The sequence below is a fragment of the Gossypium raimondii genome, chromosome 11 (genome assembly GCF_025698545.1).
Source record: "Gossypium raimondii isolate GPD5lz chromosome 11, ASM2569854v1, whole genome shotgun sequence".
Taxonomy (NCBI): Eukaryota; Viridiplantae; Streptophyta; class Magnoliopsida; order Malvales; family Malvaceae; genus Gossypium; species Gossypium raimondii.
The window spans coordinates 47,756,196-47,783,964 of NC_068575.1; the positions used below are offsets into that span (position 1 = coordinate 47,756,196).

Here is a 27,769-nt window from a genome sequence, read left to right on the forward strand (position 1 = left end):
AATTATCCACACGACCTAGCATATGGGCGTGTGGCTTGGCTGTGTGACCCCTGCACCTATTTCTTACAAGTCAGTATGCTCACACAGCCTAGCACATGAGCGTGTGGCTTGGCCGTGTGACCCAAGTCAATAAGCTCACAAGTTTGGACACGAGCTAGGACACGGTCGTGTGTCCCTATTTCGAATGTCCACACAGCCTGAAACACGGGCGTGTCTCTTGACCGTGTGAGACACACAGCCAGGCCACACGGGCGTGTGTCCCCTAAACCTTTGAAAAATTTTGAGATTTTCTGAAAATTTTCTAAGTATCCGGTTTAGTCTCGACTTGTTTCTAATGTGTATTTTGGGCCTCGAAGGCTCACATAAGGGACAATATGTTTGATTTTTTGATATGATTGCTAAATGATATGAGATGTCTATTATATGTTCTGTAAATTTCGGTAATGCTCCGTAACCCTGTTCTAACGATAGATACAGGTTAGGGGTGTTACAATACATGATATTTTTTATAGAGTTGAAAAAAACTCTACTAATGAAGTTATACTAATCCCAATAATTAAAGTTGGTGTGTTTTAGTTTTGGTTTATATATGTATATATATAATTATTATTACTAAAAAATTGTAAAAGAAGAAAACTGTATACACAAAACAAGTTAGAAGGGCAAGGGTGTTTGAATGAGGTAATTTCTATTTTCTATTTTGATAAAACTAAGTAAATCATGATTAACACATGTGCACATCATAAGTAGGCAATTCCTACAACTCAAATTCACGACATACATCACAAGTAGAAAATTCCTATAGTTCAAACTCACAACATGAATTGTAAGTCATGTCGTAGGATCAACACTCTTAATCAACACCAAGAATTTAAGTAATATAGCTTGTTATTGGATTATGTTTTGACATATCCAATAGGTTGCCCATTATTTATTGGCAACCATAAAGGATTGTATGTAGCACAAGGAATCCATATTGGTGCATTTATGGAAATCATATGAAAGCTGTTATTGCTGCTATGCTCGACCACCTCCTTATTCATTTATGAAAGCAATTTAGATTTGGAGATTCATACTCGTTTGACTGTTTAATGTTAGGCTGTTGAGGTTACATCGAAGGTGTCTAGATTTATATTAGTTTTTTAATATTTTAAAAATGGATTGCTTCTTTGATTTTTATTACATATATCAGTTCAATCTATATATATGAATTATGAAATCTTAAAATTTTTAAATTACATGAAATAAATATGAATTTTAATTAATATTGACTAATACGTACTTATTATATTTTCTATATTTAAATATATATGCCTTCTTTATTTTAGTATAGATTTTACGTTTCATTAATATTATATGTATATATAGTAAACACAAACACAAACATAAATATATTAAATATTATATAAATTAAAAGATTAAAATATATGTTTAAGAGTAGTTAAGTCTTTATTTTTTTATTAAAATCCAATTTTATCTATTTTTCTTGCTAAAAATAGATGTACTTCAGTTCTTTTATTTTTCCTTTTATATTTAAACATCTATATAAATTTAAAACTATTATATAATTAAATATTTATAATTTCACTATATGTATTATGGGTATTCATATAGAATTAAATAATAATACTTATTTATAGTTTTTCTATACAATGTGTAGCACTATCTATAATCTTTCTTCAATCTTTAAATAAAAGGATAAATGCACTTCCACGCACTCAAGTTTACATCATTTTGCATGGACATCAATGTCGAAGCCAACCGAATTAAGACTCAGTCGGTAATATTATTTATAGTTACATATTTATGATTTTTTGTTATTTATGTTATCGTTAATATTCTAACGACATTTCTCAACTTCTTTATATGTACGTATATATTTTTTACTCCAAAAACTTCATATAATAATTTAATTACGCAATATTTTCTAAAAGAAACTATAAGTTAGTAAACCAAAATTTAAAATGAAGATAATCCTTAGGGAAGGTCATATTGTTTGTTAAATAATGTCTAAGTGCGTGTTAGGTTTTCACTTTTTTAGATTTGTGTTATATTTATACTATGTTGAAGTTTGATTTAGATAAAAACATATAAGGTTTAAAAGTTAAAATTGTTGATTTGAGTTTTAGTTCAGTTGGTATCCGTATTATTGTCAGTGTAAGAGAACGTAAGTTCAAGTGAGTTGAAACGTATTATCATCTTATTTAACGGTTGGGGAAGGGCTATGAGTAATTTTGATATTGTATCAAAAAACAAAGACTAAAAATCATGATATTACACTCATATGAAAGGAAATAAATAAAAAAATTAAAATTAAATCGATAATTATAGAATGGTATGTAGTAAGTGTTTAGCAGGGGCAAACCAGCCCCCCTAATTTTTTTTTTCATTTAGGCCATTTAAAAATTTTAAGTAAAGGTAAAATTAAACTTTGGCACACTTAAAAATATAAAAATTTAATTTAATTCTTTAAAAATTATAAAGATATAGGCTATTAAAATGGTGAAATTGATTTTTGCTATTGTAAGTGTCGAAACCTTTTTTGAAATCGACTTTTTATTAAAAAAACGAAAACGGGAGTCGCCACCAATCCTTTCTATTAGGTGTTGATTGGGTCACCTCATAATTTGATTATTTTAATAAGAGTCTAGATTTATTAAAATAATGATTTTCGGTTCAAAATCTAGGAAATGAGTCCGTTACGCACGAGGAAGGGTTAGCACCCTCATAACGCCCAAAATTGGTACCTAGTTGATTAATTGGTGTCTTAATGTCGAAAGTTGAAAATTCAAAAATTTAAATATGATCCCTCTTTGCATGGTTTTTTAATTGAAATCATTTAGTTTAATCGAAACTTATATAAGAAGCCTTCTTATTTCAAGATAACCAAAACAAAAAAGGTCATGTCCCGTAAGTTAGGACACAACATCCTGAATTCTCGAAAATAAAATTGCTCCTTATTTAATTATTGTTTAAATCTCATATGTTTTTAGTTTTAAAAGGATGTTCGGTTATTTAGGTTCAAAAAGAAAATCAAACCCCGTAAGTTAGGGCTGATTTCTCGAATCTCTAAATAAGAACGTTGCCTTGGTTTTGAAATTCCCCTTTTTATGCATCGAGTAACAATTAATATAACATTTAAAGCGATGTATATTTAGTTTATTCGATTATAGTATGAAAACAGAGAAATATGTTTAAACGCGATACTTGGCACGAATATTAGCACAATAAAGTAATACAGTAACAAGTAAGAAAGGAACAGATGACATTAAAATAATAAGTAAGTAAATCAATCAATAAAATAAAATGAAAATACTATGCTAGTGAGTGATGATAATATAACTATAATGATAGTAAAAAAACAACAATTTAATAATAATAGCAATAATTATACTAGTTACCATCATAATAATAATAATAATAATAATAATAATAATAATAATAATAATAGTAATAATAATAATAGACGAATAATGCGCAATAAGATGGAAATATAAATAACATGAAATTAAAACAAGGGTAAAGAATTAATAAATAGATAAATAGATAATAAAAAATGAAAAGTTGAAATTAAACAAATAAAGGATTAAATCGGAATTAAAATGAAATTAAGAGCCTAAATTGTAATAAAATAAATGAATAAATAAATAAGGACTAAATCAAAATTCAAATGAAATTTAGGGGGTTTAAATTGTAAAATAAAAACGAATAAGGGACCAAAATGAAATGCGCTAAAAAGAGCGGGGGCGAATGGGAAAATATTCCCAACCTCATTAAATGCGCCGTTTCCAGGAGTAATTAAATAACCAAAGGGCTAAAAAAAGAAGAAGATAAAATTAAGTAGATAAATATTAAAAACAGAAAAAAGCTGGAAATAGGGCCAATTTGAAAAACATTTAAAAACGGAAGGACTAAAGCTGCAAATATTCCCCCTAAAAAACACGCAGATCCTAGGGATGGTTCGGGTCGAGTCATCGGATCTACTGAAACAACATCGTTTCAGGTGCCCATCTCTTAAAATGGTCCATGGACCAAAATGAAAATAAAATGAAATTAAATGGCAAAATAGAAATATAAAACAAGACTAAATTGAAGCAAGCCGCAAAACCGGAAGGACCAAAGGCACAAGTAGACCACTTTAAAAAAACACGTGGATCCTAGAAGATCCGGGTCGGGTAATCGAGTTGGCCCCAAAACAACACCGTTTTGGGGCGTTTAGGGCTTGGATGAAACGGCACCGTTTCACTTGGCCTATTTAAGTTAAATTTTTTTTAAAAAAAATTCATTTCAGCCCTCAATAAAAAAAATCCCGAAAACCCCTTTTTTTTCTCTGAAGCAACGGCCACTGGTCCGGCAAGCCTTAGAAACTAGAAAACACAAAACGACCCCCATTTTGAGCGTTTCGGCTCTTAGAAACCAGATCTGGGGTCGGTGTTTCCTAAAATTCAATGAAAAATAAAATAAAAAATTCAAGAAGTCCCTTCTGTATGTTCGCCGTTTCACCGAAGGGAGCCGTCCATCATCGGGGATGATATCCTTGTCCACTCGCGGCAGTGGAACATGAGTCGACATGGTGAGTTTTCAATTTCTTTTTTTTTTATTTTTTTAAATAACATATATAAAAAAAATCACCTTTGAATTTTTTTCTTAGTATTATATTTTCTGATTGCTTCTTTGTATGTTTCGAAATTTTTTGTATTTCTCCGTAAAAAAAATACGTATCGAATCTGGCCTTTATAGCTGATTTTACATATTATTTTCTTTTTTCCTTTTCTGTTTCTGCCATCTACGGTTTCTTCCTACTGTTCTTACTGTTGCTTCTCGTGTTATGTTTCTACCTCTGTCCTATTTTTATTCTTTTTGCAGTTATTCGTGGACAGTCAACGGCAACGACGGAAAGCGCCTTTGCCATTTTGGTGCAATGGCGACAGGGGTAGACCTCGAAATGAGGAGCCTCGGGCGGCGTGCCTACGAAGGGAGGAGCAGCGCAGGGGGCACTAGGATTTTTGTTTAGTTTTTTGAAAATTTAGTGTTGTGGGCTTTAAGGTTTCTTCATTTGGGTCATATTTGTTGTAAATGGACTCTCTTTTTTATTGGACTTTATTATTTTGTTTTAACTTGGCTTTTGTTTCATTTGTTTGTAATTCGGACCCGGGCAAATTTGAGCTATTACAGTAAGAATTACAATTTAATTTCGATCCCCCATAAAAAAATTTCTGATTTCGCCCCTGACGTTTAGCTTATTAGTTAAGGGTGTTCATCCTACAATCTATGTCATAGACTTGAATTGTAAGGATTACTTGATTATGATACATGCCTGATAATTATTTGTTCCTGCCAAAGGTTTGTGAATTATATCCAAAAACATCCTTAATATAAGTTGTAATTGTTATTTCAAAAATAATTAACTTACTATCAAAATAATTAATAGCTAATTAAAACATGAAGTTAATTAAATCAAATAATTATTGATTGATTAAGAATGTTATTAATCTTTTAATTTTGTTAACATTTACTCACTAAATGTTAGCTTACTATTAACAGTCTATTAAAATTGCATTAAAAACAGTTACAAATTTCAATATATATTAAACAAAATTATTTTTCTCTATAGCTATCGGTTTTATATTCTATCACACACATTAACTCAATTTGTTAAAACGTTAAATTTTTAAGGGTTAACATGTAATTTGCCTTCGAATTTATCTAAAATTACCTAGTTGGTATATGTTACTTTTTAAAAATCAATTTATACTTTTAAAATATTTTTAATTTTTTAATTTATGTTTGTCACATGTCATACTAAGAAGTTATCACATGTCACTATAAGATTAGCCATCATGCCATGTCAACACAAACTAATGTGTTAGGGTAGAGGTACCATCCCGAGTAATGAAATACAAGTTCAAGTACCAACTATGTACTTGTAGACAAATTCAAAGAACAGACTACATAATACCTATTTCATAAACAACCTATACTTTAACAAATTAATCGATATGTATATATGTGTAAGTTAATATACTTTAATTTTACATAATTTCATCTTACTTTTACAACATTATAAGCTAGTCCAAATTAGGCTGTTAAAATTGATGTTAAAATCGATTTTATAGGGCCTTCTCTATTAGCATCACCTATACCAATCGAAAGTTCTTGTTCCTCTTCTTTTTTACAATTCAATTTTTTTCATGAAACAATTTTAAATGACACAAATCTATAAATCAAAATCCAAGCAGCTTTTTTCTTCGATCTTTGACATAGATCATCAGATTAAGGTATATTTTTCTACTCGTCAATAGGTGATCCACCATACCAATCATCGATTTGTCGATATGAGCTTGCTAGCCAAACCTTTTTCTTTTTTCTTTTTAATTTAATAATCCAGTGACTCAAATAAAAACTTTCGAATAATTTAGTGATATTTTATAACTTTTTAAGTTGAGTGGTCAAAACTTAAATTTACTGAAAGTTTAGTTACATCGGGTAAAGTATACTAGTTAGAAAAAAATTACAATCAAACAACTTAATTCAGTAAAGAAATCAAAATGCTCTGGAAATGAAAGCAAGGTTAAAGAAAAGAGTGGAAGCTGCAGTTGATATGCTCATGTCACCAAAATGCCAGATTTGATTAGAGTTGAAATGAATGTGTTGAATAAGAATACATACATGCTGGAGGAATATTGCATGCCTTCATCTTTTAAACTCTAAAACAATGAACAATAATTCATATATGTGAATCTCTCAAATAGTTTGGGATCTTCATGTGGACCGTCGATTCTTTCTTCTTCCTCTTGAAATGCTTCGATGCAGCTTTCAGCATCTTGCTCCACCCCTGTATACGGTACACACCACAAAATCATCAGAGCAAATAAATAAAAAAGTAACAGCATCTTACTCTGTTTTTCGCTGTCATTTCCATTATAACAATGAAGGATGAAAAAACAAATAGCAGTTTACCCTGGTAAAAATGGGGGCACAGCTGCCCTTGACAGGAGTTGGAGAAAACTCAGAAGCCATGTTCTTCCTTTTCTTGTTTTTGTTTCTCAAAAGATTGAGACTAATGTTGAAAGCAGCGCTGGTTATCTTCTTCTTGACGTGGTTGGGTCTGAGCTGCTTGGCACTGCAATAGCTTTTCTCCATTTTCAATCCAAACCCGAACCCGAACTCATCATCGGAAGCGAGGTTCCGAGGTGTGATGATGGGACCAAACCCCAAATCTGCAGGGCTGTAAGGGCGGGGGACCAAAGGAGACCAAAGCGTGCTTTGGGTGTAGTCGAAATCGAAAGCAGAGTTGTCTGGGAACTTGCAAAGAAGCTCCCTTGACATCAACGGCTCCAAATACTCCACCACTTTGGCTGAAGCCATGATCAAACTCTCTTGCTCCTCTTTCTCGTTCATGGTTGGATTTTGCATTTACAACTCCTTTTTTTAAAAGGAATGTCGTGTTTTTATTTTCTGGTTCTTCAGTGCATATGAAGCAGAAGAAGCAGGAACAAGACATAAAAAATAGCTCAAAAAAAGTAACCGTTGCAAGGACTTTTGTCCGATTGTCCCCACTAAACATTTTAGCCCCCTTTTTTTTTTACAATGATATGCCTCAATTATCCCTGTCCTTTTATTCTCTTTCCCGTTATGCCCTCGATGTTGTTTTCCTTTTAGTTCTTGGATGGAGGTTAAAAGCATCAAGAGAATTCCTTATATTGTATTTCGGTTTTTTCACTCAAAAAAACCAATAAATTAATTCTTATACATTTTAAAATATGAAATTTATTCTCTTTATTAAATTTTATTTATTACTAATTTGATCACTCAACAATAGTTAACATTTTATTTTAATTTTTTAAAAATTCTTAACAATAATTCTAAAAATTTAAATTCATCCACTTCAATAAAATTATAATTTTGTTACCGTTAAATTACAATCAAACTAAATAAACAACACGTTTGTAGTAAACAAAATCTTTTGATTTTGCATCTCTTTTGGCAATGAAGAAGAAGATGAAGACAATGAGCTCATGAAAATTCCATTTTTTTATATTTTATTTCTTCTAAACTGAAAACATTATTTTCTAAAATTTTAAAACTCATGAAGTCCTTGTTTAGAACCAATAAATTTATATTAAAATTCACAACTTAGAAATTGTCAAACCCAAAGAATCGGGTATTAAACAATAAAATCTTCGAATAGAAAAGTTTGTAATAGTATGGGATGCGAAAATGAGTAACCAAAATCTTATAACAATAATTACACACCACCAAGAGATACAAAAGCATAGAAAATATGAAAATGAGTATTCACTAAAGTAGAAGAAAGTAAATATTAAATAGTTTTTATATACCTTTTAGTTGAAAGCATGGATGATGAAGATGAAGTTGAACATTAACAAAAACATTAAAAATTTAAAAGTGAGTAATCAAAACTTTTAATTGATTTTTTTTTTGCTTCAATCAAGTTTTTATTTATTTATAGTTTCAATAAAGCATGCGAAAACTTTTTGATTTTTTGGGTTTTGTATAATAGGAAGAAAGTCCTACAAAAGATGATAGTTTTGGGTTTCGACTTAGAAGTTTGATAATAAAAAAAACATATACATATTTTTAAAAATTTTATTTATAATTTTATTTTTAAAATATTTTAACCTAATTGTTAATATTTTTGATAATATATATATTTTATTTTTAGAATTATTATTAAGAAAAAATGTAAAAAATTAAAATAATATTTTAGACCAAAATAATAATTAACCATTTAAATTAACATTTAATATATAAAATTTAATACTAAATTTGATGATGATTTCTTAAATTTGTTTGACCACTCCTATGCAATATACATGATAAATATGGACGTTGAATAATAGAGATGACTTCCAATAAAATAATAATTGTCTTCGAACTTAAATTGGTATGGGCAAGAAAAGGGTAGCCATTAATGAAGGAGGTCTGCATACATATATGTTAACGTGGCGGTGGCCTGCAAAATTAGAGTTATGTGTTTTGAGATATTCGGTGACGAGTGGTAAGAGTTATTTCAATGAAATAACGGAGGGGTTTAGTGTGGGGTGTTTATAATTTAGTTAAAATTAAATTAATTGATTTAATTTGATTAATTAATTGGTGATTTAGTTCGGTTGAAGGGTAGTTAATGGTTTTTTTATTATTATAATTTTTATTGATTAATTCGGTTTAAAATTGAGTAATTAATCGAATTAATTAATTAACCAAAATAAATAATATATATTATATATAATTGTTAACTTTTTGTTTGATTGTTAACTTTCAAGATTTATGTAGTATTTCTGTTAATAATAGTTAAGAAAAAGCCTATTTTTTTCTCTAAGTTGTTTGTTTCTTATATTTTGTTTTGCTCAGCGACGATGTCAGCTTTTAGGCTGGTTATCACCCATCTTTTTCCTTTCCCATCAACCCTTTCTTTCTTTATTTTTTCATTCACTGCACATGTTTTCTTTCTTTTTAGTTTGTAGATCTATTTTGTGGGTATCTTTGTTGTCTTCACAAGTTGTGATGGCCACATGACGATGCATGTTGTTCGTTAAAACTCCACCAGTCACCAGTAGTTTTTCTTCGAAAGTCAGTGACTTTTTGTCAACTTTTTAATCTGTTTTTGTTTTGAGAGTATTCTAGAATAATAAATTATTTCACGTGTCGATTTAGACCCGTGTTGTCTTAAGTTTTATATGTTTTTTGTTTATTTTTCCATTGTTTAATAAGTCTTCAATTTTAGCAGTTTTTGTCTGTTCTTGTAGCACGTTTTTTAGTCTTGCTTATGCATGTAATACTAGTTTTACAAATGATTTTAGGGATGATTTTATTGTCATCCTCTCTAGTTCGGTGAATGCTCGATTCTTTTGTTGATTTTGCTCACCGCTTTGGATCATCCAGGGTTGATTTCTTTATCGTATTAAGTGCTTGCAATCACTCTAGATATGTCGTACTTGAGTTGTGATAAAGCCAATTGTCAATGTGTTATAATGTTCTATTGATGCTGAGGATAAAGTCTTTGTTATGTTGATGGAGCTTGTCTTTCACCATCTATGACGAGTGTTTGTTATTTTTTTTTCTTTGAATTGCATAGTTCCATTCATTGAATGAATTAATTTACCTTTAAAAAATAGATTTATGTAGAGTTTCTAATATCTTATTTGTTGTTTTCACCTTCATTTAAAGTTTTTCTAAACTATTTAAGAAAATGAATCTTAGTAATGTATTTTTTATATGTTTTATACTTATTTTAATCTAAAGACAAAAAATATAATTTTTGACCGAATTAACCAAAATATTTTAGTTTGATTAATGTATTTGAAGAAAACTTCGATTCAATTAACAATAATATTTTTTTTTACATTTTAAATAATTCAATTCGAATATTAACTAAACCTATTGTTTCAACGCTCCTAATAAATATATTAATAAGGATAGGCTTCCCTCAATATTTATGTTGGCCGTTGGGAGCTCTTTGATTGGTTTGAGTTAGGCTCCGTTCTTCTTTGCGTTAAAAAGTCCTTTTCTCTTAAAAGGAACGAAGAACGACCTCCATTTTCTCAAAAAATTCACCATCTAAAACGCCATTTTCTCCAGATGAAACTGAAAATTTCACCATCTAAAAAGCTTGAAGTGCTTTTGGTTGATAAATGACCAAATTAACCCGTCTTCTACCCCTTGGAAAAACGTTCTTTCCTCTGTTGTGAAAGTTCTATACCCATTTTTTTCACATTTTCGCTGTGAAAGCTCCTTCTTGTTCTTTGTTCCTCTTCCGCAGGTGAGTTCGTTTTCTTCTTCTTCTCTTCAATTATTAATTATGCTTTGTTTTTATTTACTTTTTAATTCTGGCTTTTGTGCCTCTTTTTCTTTACTGCTTTATGCCTCTACTGCTGCTTTGCTCTGCCTCTTTTGTTTTGTGCCTCTTTTGCTCACTTTGTAACTCTTCCAAACTATTTTAGTTGATAAGAATAGAAGAAATATAGACTAAATCAAAATTCGTATCCAAATTCCATATCATTGCTGAACTTTCTGTATCTTTTGTATTTAAAAGTTCTGATGATGTTCTTTTTAATTGTTTCTAGGGTTTAGCTTTACGATAAGAAACATTACTAATTACTCGAATTCAAGCTCTCCAATCTATTGTTGATATTTCGATAACGAAAATTAATTATATAAATGATCATAAAATCACATTCGATGGTTGGATTTTGCAATGAATCTCTGAATATTTAACAATTATTGTTATTTTTGAATGAATGAAACGTACTTTCTTTCTTATGCATGAAAAATTGTTGGATTTTTTGGATTTTTTTTTAATTTTAGTAGGAAAAAAGTGTGATTAATTCAGTTAAGTGATATTGCCATTAGACAGATAGCTCTTTGTAGTTGCTTATCTAAATGTTGCCACCTCCAGAAATCATGGAATAAAAGCTTGCTGCACAGCATGTGGAAATGAAGAGACTTGGTACAGAAAACCAGAGAACTGCTGCTACCCATGGGACATTGAGACAGGAACTTGCTGCTGCACAGCATGAGTTGTAGATCTTGCATGCTCAGATAGGAGCTGTAACATCTGAAAGAGAACAACAAATGAGGAGCCTTACGGATAAAATAGCTAAGATGGAAACAGAACTGCAAGCAGCTGAGCCTGTTAAGGTAGAGTTGCAGCAGGCACACTCTGATGCTCAGAATTTGGTGTTCTATGTTATAAGCTGGACATTGTTATAATAGAATGTTCTTTCAATTTTAAAACTGTATGAGCAAAATGAAATGGACTAGGATATTGCAAATGAGTAATCACTTTGATAATAAGTATTATTTAATGAAATCTTCTACATATTCCTTAATCTTTTTGTCATTGAGTTTAAGTGGATTATAGGTTCAATTGTATTTATTGTTCTAGAGGCTACACTAGGTGTCAACTTTAGCACGATGACTTGTTTAATTATTGGTTATATTCTTATTTCTTTTAATGCTTGCTTGCTCTTGATTACCAATGCTTGCTTGCTTTTTGTTTACACATTGTCCAACTTAGAACGGGTGTGGATCTTTATCAGAAATGAAAAAGCAAAAGTCTTCTTGAATTAAAATATATATATTATCAGTGCAAGAAAAGCATCAGTATTCACACTGTGAAGCACTTGACTGTAGCAAAACAGACACTGATGGTTTAGCACCCTTTCTCTTTCAATTTTTTTTTTCAAATGGTAAATAAATGTGTAACAACAGTGCATTGTTACAGCTAGTTTTGCTTTATGGTGATGTTTTCATTATAGTGACCATGAAAGCAGTACCATGTGGAATATTTTATCACAGTAAAGATAAACTGCAGCCAGAGTTTTATCAAGTCTTTCCAAAGCAGAGAGGTTTTCACACTTGCAGTTTCTGACTGTATTTAGGATTGGATTTCTTTTTAGATGGTAGATGTATGGTATTGTGGAGTGACTCTTTACGTTATGTTGGTATGTGCATGTTTGTACGTGTGTTTTCTTATTTTTATTTTGTGCTTCTTTTTTCTTATCTTGTGCTGAAGCGTGATCTTGTAAACTGTCTATTCCTATGGAGTTATGTTTGGTCATAATCCGTAAAGAAACTTTCTTGCTAAATGAGGAAAAAGTATGAAGCAAGGTATTTTTATTTCGCTACATATGAAGTGGAATTGCCTTTCTAGGGGTGGCTGTTTGTATACATTTCATCTGTTCATCAGCATCAATAAGCCTGCTTTTCCATTTCCTCTCTCTTTATTACTCAATTTCAACTTGTGTTTTCACAGAGGATCAGCATCAAAGATATCAAGAGCCATCCGTGGTTTTTGAAGAACTTGCCCAGAGAACTGACAGAGGCAGCTCAAGCTACTTACTACAAGAAAGAAAACCCGACGTTCTCCCTCCAAAATGTTGATGAAATCATGAAAATAGTTGAAGAGGCCAAAGTTGCCCCTAGAGTATCATGGCCTATCGGAGGCTTTGGCTAGGGTGGAGAAGAAGATGGGGATGCAAAGGAAGAAGATACAGAAGAAGACGAAGAAGATGAGTACAAGAAAACGGTAAAAGAGGTACATGCCAGTGGAGAAATTCACGTCTCTTAAGGAAAAATGAGAGTAATATATGGTTTCCAAATGTTGGAGCTTTGGTGTCTTTTAGTGCTTACATATGTTCTTATAAATATGATGTCAGTTTTTTGCTATTGGACCTGGGTGTTGAATAAACAACCTGTAAATTAGTGTGTTTTGGACAAGTAGTTTGTGCAGTCTCTAATATGATTTTGTAGGGTGTATTGGTACTGATTAGGTAGGTGAAAACTACAAGGATTTGAACCCTGCCTAGTTGGTAAGTTGGGTAAATGTAGTGGTCTACACTTTTTAGAGTAAAATAGAAGATCTGTCATCTGTGAGTCCTATAAGTTTGATTTCTTCCATCATAAAGTGGTATGTTATGTCTAGAGTTGCGACTCTATAAAATTTAAGAAATTACCAATATAATTTTTAAGTAACATTTTCATTATTACTACTACTACTTTGGCCTTGTTTCTGCATCTTTCATGGTGTCTTCAACTAGGTTTTGGTTATGTTTGATTCTTTGATGTTGAAAACATGGATCCGATCTTTCCTTAAAAAGAAATATTAGATTTGAGAACTTGGAACACAACACAATTATATGCTAAAAATATATAATATGATGATCACCATAAAAGAAAGGGGTAGTATATGTTGCCTCTCTAATAGGTCTATTTATACCCACTAATTGGTATCTATTTTATTTTTTTGATTTAGAACTTTGCATTTCCTTTGGATGCTCAACACATATGACATGCTGCAAAATTGTTTCTTGCCAATGATTTATTTTATGTTCTTATGAACAAAGTTCGACTCTGATCTTTGATGCAGTTTTATGTCATTATCATAAAATTTAGGCAGAACTTAAGAACTATTTCTTTGTTTATGAGGCTACTTTGTTAGTGGCTTATTGGCAATGATCTTTTCTGGATGTGTATTATTCAACCATCTATTTATACACTTTTTGTACTTTATTTACAAAAATAGCAGTATGTTACTCCTCGGTAGACACTTTAGTTCCATTCTTGTTCATCTTAAAACAATATGCAATGTTAATGATGTGGACTGTCCACTAATTTGGCATATTGCTTGGTTCTTGAGACCCGTTATTTAAATGATTGGAATTGAAGAATTCATCCTAACAATCTTCTTTCCATGAAATATTCTTTTTTGTGTTCTTCATCAGACAATCTCGACTTTCATTTTCATATGCTTATCAAATATAAGTATTGTATTAACCAAATCATTTATTGAATATAACCAAATCATTTTCATATGCTTATCAAATATAGCATCTAGTTTAATGAATTCACTTTAAATTGTAAATGCTATTGACAAATTTTTAGTATTTATATTTGGTATATAAATATTATCCCTTTTAAAATTTTAATCCAAATATATGTAATATTTTATAATAAAATAATACAAATGTGTTAAAAGCATTAATTAAAAATAAAAATAATTTTTATAATAATACAATCGTGTCAATATCTAATTACAAATATTTAATTTTATATTTAAATATTTAAATATAGTTTATATATTCTAATTAAATTTTATAATTAATATTAATTACTTAGAAATATTTAAAATTAATATTATATATTAAAATATTAACAATAAGCTATAATAAATTATTTTTTTATATTTTTGCTAAAATATCATAATATTAACTAATTTGAACATTATTTAAATACATATTTGTTACTTTATAATCTCATGTCTAAAATGGACATTTTATTCTTCAAAAGCACTTTTTGACAGCAACGCCAAACACTCAAATTTCTCAAAAGCACTTCTGAAAAGCACTTCTCAAAAGTAATAAAGAACTGGCCCTTAATATCTTTGGTTTAGTAGGATTATATCTGTTCATCTTATTTTTTTGACAATCACAAGTTTTATTGTTTGGCTAATTAATACATACTTTTTGTCCAACTCAAGTTTTTCATTTTTTTTATTTTAAAGAATTTTAATTTTTAGTAAATATATATCTTTTAGTACAGTTATGTGGTTTTTCTTTACATATTTCTAAAATTTACTTTTTAGTCTTTATATTATATTATAATATAATATATTTAATTTTCGTATGATATAAAATACATAAAAATAAAAAGCAACATATTATAAAATTGAAAATGGGACAGGTCGAGTCTAAATGTTAAAATTTGTGCCTTTAGTGTAGTGATTTCATTATGACTATACTTGTAATTTATTCAAAATGATTGAATAAAAAACTACCGCATGCTTATTTAATTAAGTTTTATATGAATGTCCTCGATGGTTATTAGAAGCAAAATGTATAAAAAAATATTAAGTAATTAATTATCCTAGGTTTAACCAATAATAAGATGCATTATATGGATGAATTATAATGTGAGAAAATATATTATATTAGTAGGTAATTTAATTTGTCCATAGTTCGTAAAATCGTATTGAGCATATGATTTAAATTTTAGGGATAATTATGTTGTCTATAAGTCCAATTGGGAGATAGTTTATCTTGGCTATCGGAGTTGGTTTGATTCCTAAAATAAAGATATAATGATTCAATTTTCAATGGTGTTGAAAAGTTCAGTTTCAGACTAAATATATAGAATTGAGTTCAATAGAAAATTAAAATAGTTCAAAATGGAAAGGTTAAATCATTAAGTGTTATTTAATTAAATAGGTTAATAAAAATAGTAAAAATACTAAATCGGTTAGTGATTAAAATGAAAGGAAATTAATGTTCAAGTTAGCAAATGCGAAATTAAACTAAGTTCATACTAACGATTAAACCATATATAATTTATGAGACATGACTAATTACTAATGGTGTCATCATTCTCCACTAATTAATGTTAATCTTGAGTAGTAATTAATTAATTATCTAATTACCCCTCTAAATGTGTGTGTAAAGTCAACGGGAGAGAGAAGATTACATCGTTCTCCATTCTCTTTCACCCTCCACCGAGAAAGGAAAGAAACAATTTTCCGTCCATTTCACTAATAATGTCGTAGCTTCAATTTGAGTTACATTACTGATAGATAATAAAAGTCCATGTCATGAATAGGTTTTAGAGCTTTGATGTGAATAGATGAAGTTCATGCATGAATGGAGTCGGTTAGATTTAAGCAACAGCATGTTAAAAATGTGGTGGGTGATAGTGAACTAAGTTTAAATTATTTGATAATGTATGTGCTATTAAGGGCTAAATTTTGAGGTTTGATATTAAATATTATAATTATAAAATTAACTTTAGAATTAGTCGGGTAAATTGTGAGATACGGGCAATTCAGATATTAGGGTTCTAATGAATCAAATTGCAAAATATGTGTTTATGATTGAATTGATGTCTATGTTTTTGTTGATTGTAAATTAATGACGTTTCCGTGATTGGATTTATCATACATAGTTAAATACGACACGGTTGTGCTAACTTAATTTAATTCTATTATTTGATTTCATTAAGTAAGTAGATTTAATGAATGATTAATAATGAAAGGTATGTAAATGTGTGTATATATATTGTCATGTTTAAATAGCAAGTGAATGGTAAGTACTAAGCTCATGGAATGGTTTATAATAAAGGTGAGCATAAGTGTGTCATGCCGTGTTGAATTGGAATTTAAATGATATTGATAATGGAATTCATTTATATTATTATATGCTAGTGACTTTGATGATGTTATTCCAACAAGGTAAGTACATATATGCATGTTTGAGATATGAATTGAAAATGGAGATGTAATGAAAGATATATGCATAAATGTTATTAGCACTTAGAACGTAGCACTTTTAACATTGGGTGTAAATCATCAAATAGTTTCCCTTGAGAACGTAGCACTTTAGCATTGGGTGTAAATCATTAAATAGTTTCCCTAGAGCATTGGGTGTTCGTGGGAATGTATTGATAGTTCTCCAAAATACTAGGTGTTCGTGAGGATGTATAGTTAATTCTAGAGCATTGGGTGTTTGTGAGCATACCTCAAAGAATTAGTTAGAATCCCTAGAGCATTGGGTGTCTATGGAAACTAACGCTAACTTCAAAGCCTTAGGGGTCCATGAGCGTATATTGATATAATGATCCCTGTATCTAATCGTGAGTAGAAATTAGTTAATAAAGGTCACATATACGGAAATTTTTTATCAGTTATTTGATTTACGCCGTATTTTGAAATTGAATACATATGTTAAAGTGATGAGTGATATCATGCGAATGGTGAATTACGAATCTGAGGCTGATGATGCTATGAAAACAACTGGATATATATTTGATCAATAAAATGAGACATGGATGTTATTATAAAATGTTGTAGGCAATATAGAAATGAAATCGTTATTGCTATGGTACGATGATATTGCATCTAAGTGTGATGTTAGATATGGTGGTGTACGACTTTGAAAGCATATAGAGATGATGGTATGCATAGTTTAAATCGAATGCGAAATTCCATAGGCAAGCATTACATGGTGAATTTGGAGAAAGATGCTTATTATAAGCATGTTTATATATGAATTATAATTAGTTTACAAGCTATATTTGATCATGCATTATTATCAATTTATGTTAGCACCATTGAGTATACATTATTCAACGCACAATTTGTTATTTATGTGCTCATGTTTCAATAAAGCTTAGTAGATTAAGTTGAAAGCATTCAAGACTTAGCGACTTCGCTCGGACCAAGTTGTATGTACTTTTTATGTATATAGTAAATAAGATGTACCTAGAAAGAGTCTTATGGTTTAATACTAATTTTGTTGGTTTTGGTAACATGACTCATAGTATTTAAGTGATGCATTGTAATGCCTGGTTAGTGGAAAATGATGCATGATTATAGGTGTTTAATGATGCAATTTACCTTGTTATGTTGTAGTGCATGAAATGCTATGTTTGAGTAATGATTGAATAGGCTATCATGTGATATATTGTTGTAATTGTGTGCGGTATAGGTTTGATTAAGTTAGGGATGTTTTCGCTATGGTTTGAAAGCATTAAAATGTGCATATTAGGCTATTTAACCATTAAGTTTCGAGAACGCAAGAGCATGTAATGATAATTGAATTATTTTTAAGTCTCTACAATATTAGTTCTAGATGTTCTTTAGGGGTATGAAATTTAACTTGAAGATATTATTAATTTGGTTTCGAGAAATATTGATGAAGCATGTATTGATCTAACTTTTTTATAAAAGATTTGTTCTATTTTAATTTATTATTGGATTGTATTGAATGATAATTTCTTTATTTCTCATACATACTAGTTCTTCAACAACATTTTCAAGATTTTCTTTTTTAGAATTTTATATAGATTTTTTATTTTAAAATAATTTTGAGATTTTTTATAACTTTTATATAAAACTAGAGTTAAATTGAAAAAAAAATTATAAAAATTGAGATTATTATTATACCAAATAAAAAAATGCCACACCAACAAATAACTACAAAAGGTTTAGTAATTGTAATTTTTTTAATTAGGTGAATTTCCCCATTAATTTCACTGGATTCTTTTATGAACTTTCGAAGTGATTTGACTAAGGACACCTAATAGTTAGGGTTTTATATATAGCCCAAGATTAAGAAAACCCTAGAAAGAGGGCAGTCTAAATTCTTAAAATATCCCCTTCCCGTCTTCAGCCGGAGGTGCTCCTCCGCCTTTTCTATTTTCGTTTCTTCTTCCCATCTGTCTTTTCGGTTTCTTATAATAATTTGATAATTTTTGTTCTGTTTCTTGCATTGAAATGACAGGTAAGTCATGGTTAAGCATAACAACGTTGTACCAAATGGGCACTTCAAAAAGCACTGGCAGAACTATGTGAAAACCTGGTTCAATCAGCCAGCAAGAAAGGCTAGAAGAAGGATTGGTGAGTTTTCTTTTCTGGGTTGCCTTTCTTAAGAGCGATGATGTTTGTGTGAGTGGCTTAAATTTATGTAATTGAGGGTTTTGGGGACGTTTCCAGCAAGGCAAAAGAAGGCGGTAAGGATCTTTCCAAGACCAACTTCTGGACCTCTTCGCCCAATCGTCCATGGCCAAACTTTGAAGTACAACATGAAGTTGAGAGCTGGCAAGGGTTTCACTCTTGAAGAGCTTAAGGTATGGCGTTCTATTTTCTCAATTTCTTTCATACACTTTTTGGGGCTTATTTTTTAGATGTCTTTTTCTTGTACCAAAATTGATCTATCACGGTTTCAGGTTTTCTATTTTTATTCTTATATAAACACATAGATTTGTGGATTAGACTCTTAATGAATTTGGTTTTAATTGTTATATCGATTGAATGCTTTGGTACTCTGCCTGTGATTGATAACCTAGTTTGGATATTAGTTAGCGACAATCAAGTTTAAAATTAAGAATCAAAATGAGAAAAAAAGGGCATAGGTTTCTTTTGGGGCTTTTATAAATGTCTAGATGTTTTCGTATAGTTGATTTCATCAGATAATGTTGATTTACTTTGTATGTTCTTGTATCTATTCAGGCTGCTGGTATTTCAAAGAAACTTGCACCTACCATTGGTATTGCAGTCGATCACCGTAGGAAGAACAAATCCCTTGAAGGTCTTCAAGCCAATGTTCAGAGGCTTAAGACTTACAAGGCCAAACTTGTTGTCTTCCCGAGACGAGCTCGCAAGTTTAAGGTGAATTTTAAGTTTCCTATTTGTTGTGAGAAATTGTTAAATCCTTGCTGTTGTTTCTTCTAATTGTTGTTTGTTCTGTGTGATGGTATAGGCTGGTGATTCTACTGCTGAGGAGCTTGCAACTGCAACCCAAGTCCAGGGATCATACATGCCTATTTCTCGCGAGAAGCCTTCCGTGGAGCTTGTGAAGGTCACAGAGGAGATGAAGTCATTCAAGGCCTATAACAAGCTCCGCGTGGAACGTACGAATGAACGACACATTGGTGCCCGATTGAAGAAAGCTGCTGAGGCTGAGAAGGAAGACAAGAAGTAAGGTTGCTTTCTTCGAGGACTATGTTTTGGTATTTGACTTGTTAAAGACAACAGTTTTTGTTTTCGGATTGTCAGGTGAGTCTAAAGCCAGCTTTAGTTATCTTTTCATATTTTGTTCAAAATCCTGTTTTTGGGCCATTTTTTTTTATTGAGAAGTTTCCTCCAACTCCTTAACATGGTATCGGCGTTATGAAACTAAAAATGGTGGCAAGTTGTTTAATTTTGTTCTGATAACTTGGTTATGGCTATTTAGTTTATTGTTTTATTGTCGTACCTTATGCGGAAAGGTGATTGCATTAACCAGTTGGTCAAATTCAATTTGAAATTATGCGTTCCTGTCATTCTTAAGTCGGAATTAAATAACAAAAATGTCACGAGATATCACTCCCCCGCGGCGATTAAACAGCCTGGAGGCTGCTGATAAATAACAAAATAGCTAGTAGAAAATGTAAAATATGATTTTGAGGGATTTAGAAAGTTGCTTCCTAATGTGGCAACTGCATCTGTACACTGATTGTCCACCTTAAACGTGTGTTTTAGCTGATAATGCTGAAGCTGATTGAGTAGAGTCCTGCATTCATAAACCAAGGTATATAATAATGGGTTAGAGACAAGTCAATTTTGGATTAGACTAATGACACTCGTAGCATTGATCTCTATAATTAATCTAGAGATATTGGCCTACTTAGCGAGTTTTAAGGCCATACTAAAGCACCCAAAGTTCAGATTGTGCACGTTGCATAGGGATTGTGCCCATAAGCCTCGATAACCCAATCACCATCACTGTCTCTAATTTTTATACCAGCTCTAGCTTAGCCAGGATTAGTGATGGCAGAGCCATCAATATTAGGTTTTAAGTGCATATTTCAAATCGAGCCAGTTTGAACAAACATAAAATTTATTAACAACATGTTTAATTCTAACTTGAATCTTGCCTATAACACCTCTAATCGTGATCTATGCTTGTTACTGCCGGCTCTAGTAACTCACAAATCTGTACTTTTCGAATCATATTGGGTTTCACTTCATAATGTCTACTGCATACAAAGAATTTTGTAATTAAAACGTGACAGGTTTTGCTAAGTGGTGAAGCTAGAAATGAAGAGAAAAGGACCTCAACCTCAGGTCGGCAGCTTTTCAATTTAGAAGTTCGTTTATATGCATACTCGCCTCACGATCTATGAGATGCTTTGTGAGCTTAAATTACTTGCGAGAATAAGATCTTATCAACCAAAATTTCGTCAATCCTTAACGTTGTGGATTAAGAGTAAGGCGAACATTGTAACACATGTTATAATAACCACACTCGAATACTTATCATTCCTACATCCATTTATGTATCGTTCATTTATATTTAGGTGGAAAAACCGTCAATAGATTGACTAGCTTTAAGCATCCAGATATTTCTCTTTTCCTCTCTTTCTCACCTATGAAAGTCTTTCTTCTTCTTCCACTCACTAATTAAACCATCGGTAGCAACAAAAATCTATATTTAATACACCTGTAATATAGTGGTTGAACTATAAGACACCATTTGGTCAAAATATAGCTTCTTTATTTACTTTTAATATAATTTATTGATTGTATATACACTCATACAGAAATATAAATGGATAATTTTACCACCTAAAATCTAGATTAATAGTTTATAACTTATAATCATGTTGATTTTAGCATGTGTTGATACCAATTCGCATTTTTTAAACGGGTTTAAAATGTGGATCGAAAATAATCCGATCACTCCATTTATTCTTTGAGATTCAACCTTGGGCGTAATTTATATTTTTAATTTTTATTCTAAACTTCTATTACATAACAACCAGCTAAGATTGTGTAAAAAGAGGCAGTAAAATATATGAAATAATGTTCAATAATTAGCATAGAAGATTTTCTAATTTTTATTTTGAGGAATCACCGACTACCTTTTTTGTATTTTGGTTTTAATAGGACAAAGAAGTAAGAAGGTTGGGATTTATGAAAACAATTACAAAGCCTAAGACTAGATGAGATGTTATCTGTCCGTGGGTGGGGTATGGGCTGCTGCAACCTCTGTCCTCCATACGCCTTACGTACCAATTATTAACAAATTTGTCTCTCTTTTTAACAATATATATATATATACTTTTCTCACCCTCACTAGTTTTTTTTTTTTTTTTAAAAACAATAGTTATGTTATAAATAAGGGAGAGTATAAGAGCAATACGACAGCAAAGACAACACTCTATTATATTTTTCCAAAATATATATTTATAAACATAAAAGTATAAATTATATACAATTTTATTTTATTGAACATTAGAGTTCTAATTTATGTCAAATTCTTTTTATCCTAATGGACATCCACTTCTATTATAATAAAATATTTATAATACTCTCCTTTGGATGTTCATTGATAGATAATGTCCATCGTTAAAACTTTATTAAAATAAAAATCCCGTGAGAAAAATAAATCTTAGGAATGAAAAATAATACACATAATATGAACTTTACTAGAAAAATCCAAAGGGACAAAAGCTAATGGAAAAAGTGACAACACTACATAATATCTCATATTCTACGTATTCAATATTCAATATTAGCTTTTCAAATTATTACTTGAATGAATTTTGGGTAAATGTATTTTGATCTCTTCAAGAGTTTCAACAATAATCATAGTAAACTTTAATCATGATCCTTTTATACATGCGTATGTTAGATCATTATACAATCTTCTTTCAACTATTATTCGCTGAGTCAAATTTACCACATATGTTCAAATTATTTTAATTTTTATAGAACAATTTCCCAAGAATTTCTATATGTTTTCAGTATTCTAAATCCTTCAAGGCTTATCATTAGATGCTTGTCAAATTTTCATGCACTGTCAAACAAAGTTTTTGCATCCACCACAAAAGAACATCTTTTCAAAATCAATGTTAGAACTTAGTGAAAAATTTCATATTTCTTAATTCATTTTTGCAAAACTACTCATTTTGTGCCCTCACTGGTTTTTTACCTTTAAACGTTTAGACTATTGGTCCAGAAACTTCACGAATTTAATTATACTTGAATCGTCTTTCTATTTTAGTCAATTTATTCCAAATTTATTCAAGATCTTATTTTTCTTTTATTATCTCAATAATACTATTCCATGCAAAAATTGTTTTCAACAACTTTCTATTTCGATTCCATATTTTCTCATATTGACATAACTTATCGAGATCTATTTACTTTAATTATTTCCACATTCAATTTCAGGTACTTGAATCACTTTTGGAATTTTAATAATTAGTCATGTCTAAGGGCACTTGCCTTCACTATATGACCATTTTGATTTATTATTTTCTTTTATGAGAATTTTTATCTTTAGAGCAAATCAAATTATCATGCTTCAGGCATGCAATACTTTCAATCTATTTTAACAGATTATCCAACTGAGACTTTGATTCAAATAAAAACACTAGTTGGCATATAACACTTGATTATTCTCATCAGGTCAATAAATGCATCTAGTAGTTAACTTGCAATAAGGTGAATTATTCATTTGAACTATTAGTTTAAATTACTTTCTACGAGGACCTAAATAATGATAATTTATTTCAAATTTACTTCATCTAACTATTATATCTCTCCCTCTAATATTGGGAAAACTATCAAAATTAAAGTTTTGATCACCAAATCATGTCATAATTGAATCTTCAATTCGATCAGAACATCTAATAACATAAGGAGACTCATAATTAATATGTTCCCAACTTTCTTTGAATGCCCATTTTGTGCATTGTGGTGGAGCAAGTTGAGCATACATCACACATTCAAAACTTTTAAAAATGGGTTGTATTTGGCTACTGACCAAAAGTCAATTGTAATGAGAAGTATTTATCATAATTTATTGGCATGATGCAAACAAATGCCAATTCATGTAAAATATCATATCCTTATACATATATACAAAAAAGTTTTGTTCTCAAAAGATATGGTTTAGCTACTAATTGAAGGCATTGAATTATTAATTCTATTAAACCATTTTATACACATAAACATCAGACTTTGCGATACTTACTTGTACCGAATATCTAGCATACAATAATAATTTAAAGTTTGAGTAATAAATTGACAAACATTAGCAAATTTTTCTCGATTGCATAATCTAAAAATTTTGTTCTTAAACTAATCTCGCAAATTACAGATTGCGATTTAATAACTCACATGTGATTATCTTGTAGATGCATCTACCAAAATCATATCATAACATCCACTTGTTGGATAAATGAATCCATATTTCTTTAAAAATAGAAAAGATTCAATCTCAACTTTTGCTAGTGAGATTCTATAATAATCTTATTTGGGAACAAAGAACACCGAGAAATGTTTAAAATGAAGAATCTCTAGATTCTTTAATAAATATCTATGTAAATTTTCATCTGTTGCATCATTATTGATCGGGATGGTTTAACCGATCATGCCGACTAATTAATATATTTGGTCTAGTTTACTATACATGTAATTAGTCATACCAAAATAGAGTATAAACTAGAGAAAATATAGATAATTTCACATGCTAGCATTGTATCGAAGAATTCATAAATTATGTTTAACTTATTAGCTATATTTAAATTGTCGTGAAATTATTGCTTTTAATTTGCTTGGATTTTAATTAAATTACTTTTGTTAATTTACAATTATATATTGTTATTTATAAAAAAATAATTTTTGTTTGAATTTATATTATTTTACAGATTTGAATTCAAATATTTGTAGATTTGAAAATCCGAAGATAGTGATATTTAATTTGGTTTTGGATAGTAATACTCGCATACTTTGTTAATTTGGGGTTTTAAATATATTTACAGATTCAATTAATCCAAAATGACAGATATCCTACCCGTTGTCATTCCTAATTTTCAACCTAATGGTAAACGAACTTAATAAGAATATAAATATAAATAATTTTAGTTTTAATAAAATAATATGGGTTTTTGAGTACATATTATAATTTATAAATGGAAAAAGAGAATGATAATAACAAAATTTTAGTTTGAAGCGCTAGCTACTTTCATTTTTGGGTACATTTAACCATGACTCTTAACAAACTTCAAAATTAAACGCTTTAGACTAAAATTTGAGATTCAGTCAGCACTACATTGCAGCTGATTTTGACAATGAGATATAGAGCCAAAATTGTGAACATCAGATTTTGGACTTTAGTCTGATGGTCCCTTACATTACATGTGCCCCATTCTTGATTTTACCCCCAAAATTCATCATCAATATATTGACTTAATACTTCAAACCTACTCCACTTCTTGGCTCTCCATTGATATTTATTAACAGCAGCTGGAAAATCAATGAACGAAATATTGATAAAATATGTCCCCTCCAGGATATGAAAAAGAGTTACCCAGGTGGAATTGCTTGATGGATGTTGGATTTAAGTTACAACACTGACAATGTTGTTAATCTGATGGTGTTTATTGAAGTTGCTTATGTATCATAATATTTTTGTTATAGGTATTTTAAAAAGAACAGTCTAATTTATAGATCCCTTACGTAGTGTACTGGACCCTTTGTTTGTACTTGTTTGGGCGACAATGGAACATGGCTCAGTGGCCTAATCAGGCAAGGGCTCCCGCTCTCGTACGTATTAGTTAAGGGTATGTGAACCAAAAAAAAGGGTATATATTGCGGGTGACATTGAGGACTAGACATGTGGTTGCGAATGTGAAATCGATTGTTTGTAATCTTATGCAAAAAAATATTTTTTTTTTTTGAGGAAAAGAAAAATAAAATGCAAGTAGCAAATCACGGGTCCGACACTCCAACTGGGTACTAGGAGTTAAAAAATGTCCTCAATCAAGCATGTGGTTTCTCCATTCCCTTCCCCTTCAAAATCCGTGCCACACAATATATAAATCGGACTATTATCCCTTGTTGGTAATGAAATCAGCATAAAAGTTGGGTCTAGATTTTGCAAAGTTGGAAGTTGTGAGTAATCTCACTTCATCAAAGTCAAGGCTCTAATAAATTATCAGGAAATATGCTAATTTGCATGATGGATACACCTCGCCTTCCTTTTGTCTGCACACTGCATGATGGATCTATAAATGAATCATTTGGATGAAGCTGGGAAAATGAACTAAGCTCTCTTTTAAGCAGGGAGGAAAGTAGCAAGTTCAGTGATGGGGAACTATAGTTTACCCAATCTCATTGTCCTGCTTCTGAACTTGGGAGCTTTGCTTGCTTCTTTTGCTTGTCCTCTATGTCCCCGTCCAACTCCTCCACCCAACTGTCCTCCAACTTTCCCACCCAAACATCCTCCCATTGTGAAGCCCCCATTTCACCCCAAACCACCAAAACATCCGCCTCATCATCCTCCCAACCCTCCCGTCGTAAAGCCTCCTCATGTACCCAAACCTCCTGTCGTTAATCCCCCACCACCTCACTATCCTAAACCCCCAGTCATTTCACCACCACCAAAGCCTCCCGTCTACCCCAGTCCTCCTATTGTAAAGCCGCCAGCGCAAAAGCCTCCCGTCTACCCCAGTCCTCCCATTGTGAAGCCGCCAGTTCCAAAGCCTCCCGTCTACCCCAGTCCTCCCATTGTGAAGCCGCCAGTTCCAAAGCCTCCTGTATACCCAAGTCCTCCCATTGTGAAGCCGCCAACACCAACGCCTCCTGTATACCCAAGTCCTCCCGTTGTGAAGCCACCTCCAGTGGAGACCCCTTGTCCACCACCACCACCTGTGCTATATCCACCACCCCCGGCACAGCAAACATGCCCCATTGACACTCTCAAGCTAGGCGCATGTGTTGATGTGTTAGGTGGCTTAGTGCACATTGGTATCGGCAGCAGCGCCAAGGACACATGTTGCCCAGTGCTTCAAGGGTTGCTAGACTTGGATGCTGCTATCTGTCTTTGTACCACAATCAAGGCCAAGCTTTTAAACATCAATATCATAATACCAATTGGCCTTCAGGTCCTCATCGACTGTGGCAAGACTCCACCTCCAGGATTCCAGTGTCCAGCATAAGGATAGTACCCCTTTTTGGACAATAACATCATGTTCATTTGGACAATAACATCATGTTCATCTCATGACAAGAAGTTATAATTGTCGAAAATTTCGAGTTTCCCCATAAAGATATATTGAGGCATGACAAGATGTGCTGATGTATTTCTTAGTAGGTAGTGTTCCGAGTTCCTAGGGAGGAGTTGTGCTTCCAAGTTTTCTATTATGTTTTTAATTTGATTTAATCGCCACTTACATTTGTGGTGCTGCTTTTTCTTTCAATGTTATTTTGATGATACAATAAAGTGTCCAAAAATAGGCATTCTATAAAATCCCGTGTTTAACATTAAATTTCATATGTAAATGCCTTAAGGGCTCATTACTGTAAGTGCCCGAAAGGCTTTTTTCAATTACACACGTCCCAATTCATGATGGTAAAATTTCAATTTTTATCTTTTTACTATGTTCACATTTGGGATTTAGAACTTATATTTTAATTTAACATATTGTGTTCTTTTACGTTTGCAATGATATTAGTTAGTCCAAATAGTTGATGTCTCTAATTGTATTGGTTAAAATGATATGAATTTTAACACATTTCTAACATACTTAAACACAAAAACCTATTTTTGGCATGATAAGTTGGGATGTGTATTTTAAGAGAAATTCGCCTCAATATCTTTATTGAAAAATTAATTTTAATTAACTAATGATATTATAAAAATACATGAATCAAATTAAAATATAAATTCTAAATCTTAAATTTAAATATAACAAAAGGACCATAACC

At 31.0% G+C, this 27,769-nt stretch overlaps 3 protein-coding genes and 1 long non-coding RNA gene across 4 annotated transcripts; 3 read left to right on the forward strand and 1 right to left on the reverse strand.

The window, feature by feature from the left end:
• Nucleotides 1-6,608: 6,608 nt before the first annotated feature.
• LOC105803483 (uncharacterized) lies at nucleotides 6,609-7,485 on the reverse strand. The gene is made up of 2 exons (XM_012635700.2): nucleotides 6,961-7,485; nucleotides 6,609-6,835 (listed from the first exon to the last, which is right to left on the reverse strand). Exons 1-2 carry the CDS (start codon nucleotides 7,414-7,416, stop codon nucleotides 6,728-6,730), a joined length of 564 nt encoding a protein of 187 aa, XP_012491154.1. The 5' UTR covers nucleotides 7,417-7,485; the 3' UTR covers nucleotides 6,609-6,727.
• Nucleotides 7,486-10,471: 2,986 nt separating this feature from the next.
• LOC105803484 (uncharacterized) lies at nucleotides 10,472-13,508 on the forward strand. Its single transcript, XR_008190622.1, has 3 exons — nucleotides 10,472-10,783; nucleotides 11,420-11,661; nucleotides 12,779-13,508. It is a non-coding gene; the product is annotated as an uncharacterized LOC105803484 (long non-coding RNA).
• A 5,029-nt stretch (nucleotides 13,509-18,537) lies between these two features.
• LOC105803479 (60S ribosomal protein L13-1) lies at nucleotides 18,538-20,224 on the forward strand. The gene is made up of 5 exons (XM_012635695.2): nucleotides 18,538-18,686; nucleotides 18,792-18,907; nucleotides 19,004-19,137; nucleotides 19,520-19,678; nucleotides 19,770-20,224. The coding sequence occupies exons 2-5, from the start codon at nucleotides 18,799-18,801 to the stop codon at nucleotides 19,989-19,991; spliced, it is 624 nt and encodes a 207-aa protein (XP_012491149.1). The 5' UTR covers nucleotides 18,538-18,686; nucleotides 18,792-18,798; the 3' UTR covers nucleotides 19,992-20,224.
• Nucleotides 20,225-26,085: 5,861 nt separating this feature from the next.
• Nucleotides 26,086-27,311, forward strand: LOC105803478 (36.4 kDa proline-rich protein). The gene has a single exon (XM_012635694.2). It carries the CDS (start codon nucleotides 26,149-26,151, stop codon nucleotides 26,998-27,000), a length of 852 nt encoding a protein of 283 aa, XP_012491148.2. The 5' UTR covers nucleotides 26,086-26,148; the 3' UTR covers nucleotides 27,001-27,311.
• Nucleotides 27,312-27,769: the final 458 nt, after the last annotated feature.

Bases quoted from the DNA above. Each gene is read 5' to 3' on its own strand.
- LOC105803479 (XM_012635695.2), top strand. From the start codon at position 18,799: ATGGTTAAGCATAACAACGTTGTACCAAATGGGCACTTCAAAAAGCAC. The intron at 18,908-19,003 runs GTGAGTTTTCTT...GGACGTTTCCAG, and splicing joins AAAGGCTAGAAGAAGGATTG to CAAGGCAAAAGAAGGCGGTA. The intron at 19,679-19,769 runs GTGAATTTTAAG...GTGATGGTATAG, and splicing joins GACGAGCTCGCAAGTTTAAG to GCTGGTGATTCTACTGCTGA.
- LOC105803483 (XM_012635700.2), bottom strand. From the start codon at position 7,416: ATGCAAAATCCAACCATGAACGAGAAAGAGGAGCAAGAGAGTTTGATC. The intron at 6,836-6,960 runs GTAAACTGCTAT...TACCGTATACAG, and splicing joins GTGCCCCCATTTTTACCAGG to GGGTGGAGCAAGATGCTGAA.
- LOC105803478 (XM_012635694.2), top strand. From the start codon at position 26,149: ATGGGGAACTATAGTTTACCCAATCTCATTGTCCTGCTTCTGAACTTG.